General features: G+C 33.9%; 1 protein-coding gene across 1 annotated transcript; it reads right to left on the bottom strand.

Annotated features, from left to right (window-relative positions):
• Nucleotides 1-928: 928 nt before the first annotated feature.
• On the bottom strand, nucleotides 929-4,217 carry LOC131618533 (calcium and calcium/calmodulin-dependent serine/threonine-protein kinase). Its single transcript, XM_058889739.1, has 7 exons — nucleotides 3,348-4,217; nucleotides 2,704-2,758; nucleotides 2,519-2,629; nucleotides 2,197-2,429; nucleotides 1,766-1,973; nucleotides 1,558-1,617; nucleotides 929-1,485 (listed from the first exon to the last, which is right to left on the bottom strand). Exons 1-7 carry the CDS (start codon nucleotides 4,097-4,099, stop codon nucleotides 1,312-1,314), a joined length of 1,593 nt encoding a protein of 530 aa, XP_058745722.1. The 5' UTR covers nucleotides 4,100-4,217; the 3' UTR covers nucleotides 929-1,311.
• Between the last annotated feature and the right edge of the window lie 250 nt (nucleotides 4,218-4,467).

The following is a 4,467-nucleotide window of genomic DNA, read 5'->3' as shown; positions in this document are numbered from 1 at the left end:
GCCTGAGAAGGGCGAAGCGTTTAAGTCGCCTGGTGGCTTGAGAATATACTTTGGGATATGCATCTCAGGTGTGTTTTAAGTCACCCATGTATATTTTGATACCATGTGGTAGGTAGATTGTTACTTGACTATTTGTCAAGTTATTGTTCTCACTCTTGAGGCTTTTAAGCATAGAGTTAAGTATTGTTCTTGGTTGAAGCTTTTAAGCAAGACTAAGTGATTTTGTATTTGAAGTGTAATCTTCTTTTTGTCACTGGATTGTGACTGGTTTTGTCACTGGGATCGAGACTAGTTTTGTCATTAGAATTGTGATTTGTTTTGAAACAGTACCTAGGTTAGAGAGTGTTTTAATCATTGAGGTGATTTATTGTAGGAAGTGAGAGAGAGATCTCATATCTAGGAGGTTTCTAGGTAAAAGTTGCTCAAGGTAAGGATTAGGCGAGAAGTTGTAAGCTGGAATTATTTAGGCTTTGAACTAATACTATCATAGTGAATTTCCTTCATGGCCTGGTAGCCCCCAAAGTAGGCGACGTTGCACCGAACTGAGTTAACAATTGACTGTGTGATTTACCATTCGACAATTTATTTCTATATATTTTACAGTCTGGTTTGGTTTATTCTGTTTTGCTTTGTCTGTCAACAGATGTTGTAACATCTATTTTGACATCATGTTCCGATGTTGGGACATCAACAGTGACATGTTTTAAAAGTGCCAGAATTTCAGGTTATTAAACTTCAAACCTTGCTACCATTTCTAGAGAAGATGACAAATCTACTTATGGTGGGGTACATTAAAAAATTTAGTGTGCAACACTAAAAAAATCATAATAGAATCTTCAAACTACGATTGTTCCCTTTATCATTAATTAACACAAATTATATTTTCGTGATGGTATTTCTCTCGCTAACAAAAATTAGTAGCAAATGATTTCAGAATAACTCAAAAATTATTTATATTTTAATCTATAACAAATAAACTTTATAAATAAACTATTAATAAGTTTACAATATAACATACATAAACAAAACAATTCTAATGATATGATCATAAGATACTATTATATTAATTTTTCATACGCCAAAATTATCCGGGTAGATCCAAAAACATTGTTACTCTTCTATAATAGTAATGTTTGCTTTGTGCCTTTGCGGAATGAAAACTTCATAAAAACAATTCCTCAAGAAAAAAAACAAAGTACATAATATACTTTGTGGAATGAAAACTTCATAAATAAAAAAGTCCTCAAAAGGGCAACAACAAAAAAAAGTACAAGTATTAAAACACCATAACATCATGAATTAAAAAAACAATTATGGGCGAAGAGTAGAGAGAACTACATCTTGAAGAGAGCTATCTCTTTGCATAGCAGCTTTGAATTCATCAAATGTAACTTTTCCATCATTATTAGCATCCATTAAGTCAAAAATCTCATCCAGTTTTCCAGGCTCAGTGATATCAGTTGGAAGACAGTCATATGGCAATGCCTGTTTATATACTTTTGTTAATAGATGAAAGTGAAAATATAAAGCAAATTCATTGAGGGGAATGAGCATTACTCTTAGCATAGATGCTACTTCTTCCTTGCTGATGCATCCTGATCTATCTGTGTCATACATCTATTTGCCAACAAAAATAAAATCAGAAATGCAAAATCACGTTAACATGTTGACATGGCCGTCTTATGTTTTTTGAGGCCATGTGTAGATTTCTCTTAGTCGGTTTCTATATATAACTACTTACTATCGATAGAGTCTGTAACGTTACCTGGAAGCACAAACGGAGAGCATCCTCTCCTTTGGAGTTCTTGAGACTCGAAAAGCCACAAAGAATCTCTCTCATGTCAACTGTTCCATCGCGGTTGTTGTCAAACAAATCAAATATTCGAGCTGCAAAAGGGATCAATGATGGCATTTTCATTGCTTTTAACACCTCCTCAAACTCACTAAGAGTCGCATTGTCTCTATCTGCACATCTGTTAACAACCATAACACCATTAGTTAAATCAAAATCACAGCTGGAACCAAGATTTTAAATAGTATTCTCAATCCGCGTCGCAGTTTTTATCATTTATCATTGAAAAATTGATGTCATATATTTAATACGGACAATGACACTAAAAAAAGTTCATGTCACGTTACAAATGCGATCATGGTCCGTTTTTTAAAACTAAATAAAATTTGGAATACAGTACTTACATTTTCTTGAAATGCATTCTGAGATTTTCGATTTCATCTTCTTTGAGATCATATGATCCAACCAATGATCTCAATCTTTTAGTTCTAAGGAAGATTGAGGAGCTCCAAACACTAGCAATTGCAGCCGCGCGAAGTTTGCGTCTTGCATTGAATCTTTGTAGCCTTGAGACAATTTCAGGGTCCATTTGATCATCTTTGGCTTTCTCACCTTTAACCCATGGATCACTTAGAAGCTGTTCCAATTGTTCCAATGACACAAAAAATTGTAAAAACTTCAATATTTTCATTTACTAATGTTATGAAAAGTGTAGAATTAGAATACCTCTTGAGCACTAGGTCTTTTATCAGGATCAACAGTTAGAAGACTTGAAATCAAGTTCTTTGCTGATTGTGAAATTCCCTTCCAAGTCTTCTCATAAAAACTAAAATTTCCCTGTTCCAAAACATTTTATTTAGTACGGAAAAAAAACTATGGAATGAACTTGTTATGTGTAAGATGTTACTTACATTCAATATCATTTGTTGTTTTTGGCGATTATTTTGAGCAATGAAAGGTGGATACCTATAAAACAATCAAGAGCGAAGATAAGGAATCTCTTTCAACTTAGCATATCAATGTTAAAAGTATAGCTTCGGTCAAAAACACATTTACGCATCGTGATTCTACCAAAAACACATCTATCTTGAACCGTTCACAAGATCTATAGCAAAATGCCCATGAGTGAATATCGAGTCAAAAGGCTCAGAGAACATATAGACCTTCGCTAAAATCAGAAGCAGACAATTCTGTCCTTCAACTCATCAAACACAGCCCGATTCAATCTAATAGTTGTCCGCACAACACATGACTTCATATGCGAGCGGTTTCAACCGCTCTTGATGTATAAGGCTAAAGCGCATCATTTAAGACAGTAAAATTCATTCTCACACATTACTTCTAATTTCTCTCATTGACTTGGACGGTAAAGTGTTAACTTTGCAGGTTCACCCTGTTCTGTCGCAGTGAAAGTACTTGCTTCATCGCAGCAAGACACAATTTCACCATCTCATCTTTTATTTCTAGTTCCTAACCGAACATCATTTAACCGGAACATCGTTGAAACATAAAACCTAAAGAATTTGAACATAAGAAAGGAAAGAAAAAAACATACCCAGAGAGTAAGATATATAGAATGACTCCAAGAGACCACATATCACTCTTAGTAGTAATCTTTCCTTGAGAAAGAGCCTCAGGTGAAACATAATCAATAGATCCAAACAAACCAACAACAGGATCAGTAAACTCTTCCACAGAACTCAACCCAAAATCCATAATCTTAAGACTAGAATCTTTCCCAACATCTAAAAAAAGACAATTCTCAGGCTTCAAATCCCTATGAATAATGTTAGCCTTATGAATAGCTTCTAACCCTGCCACAATCTGATGAACCACAGTTGCAGCCTCAGTCTCACTATACTTATCTTGCGCAACAATCCTATCGAAAAGCTCGCCACCCGAACAAAGCTCAAGCACAAGATGAACACCATTTGTGTCTTCATAAACATCGTAAAGATCGATAACGTTCGGATGCGGCGAAACGTTTTCGACTATTCTTCTCATTACAAGTATCTCATTTGTTAGTAATGCATCTGAGACAGAAACTTGTCTCATTGTAGGGAAGTTCAACATGGTTTGTGTGCTTTTCTCACCACCTTCTTTTTTCCTTGGTATATTATTTGAAGTGCCTAATCTTCTAAGTGTTTTGATTGCTACTACTTGTGATTGTGATTTTGATTCTGATTGTGATTTTTCATCATCATTGTTTGATTTTCTTGTACCTTTTCTAACAACAGAAAATCCACCTCTACCTAGAATCTCTGAAACATCATATTCATCTAAGAGTTTTCTTGTTCCATATCCCATGATAATGAAAATTATCAAAAACAAAAGAGTTTGAAAAAAAAAATGGAATATATTTTGAAGAGTTAGAAAATGTATGAAGAAGAAAAGAACAAGAGGGTATGTAATATGTAATAATAATAATATGTTCAATGTTCAATAATGAAGATATAAAAACGCGTTATTGAAATGGTTGAAATAGACATTAGGTTATAATAATATAGTATAAGATAATTGGATTAGTTTATGAAATAAATTAAGATAGGTAGAAGGGAATATTAAGTAGGGTGGTAAGAGGTGTTTTAGAATGGACAAAGAGAGAGTCAACTGCTACATTTTTGCATTCTATTCTATGCTGGTTTATGATTTGGCCTAATTGAAACTAGAAATGT

This window comes from Vicia villosa, linkage group LG7 (genome assembly GCF_029867415.1).
Source record: "Vicia villosa cultivar HV-30 ecotype Madison, WI linkage group LG7, Vvil1.0, whole genome shotgun sequence".
Classification (NCBI taxonomy): domain Eukaryota; kingdom Viridiplantae; phylum Streptophyta; class Magnoliopsida; order Fabales; family Fabaceae; genus Vicia; species Vicia villosa.
This window is presented reverse-complemented; position numbering and strand designations above follow the sequence as displayed.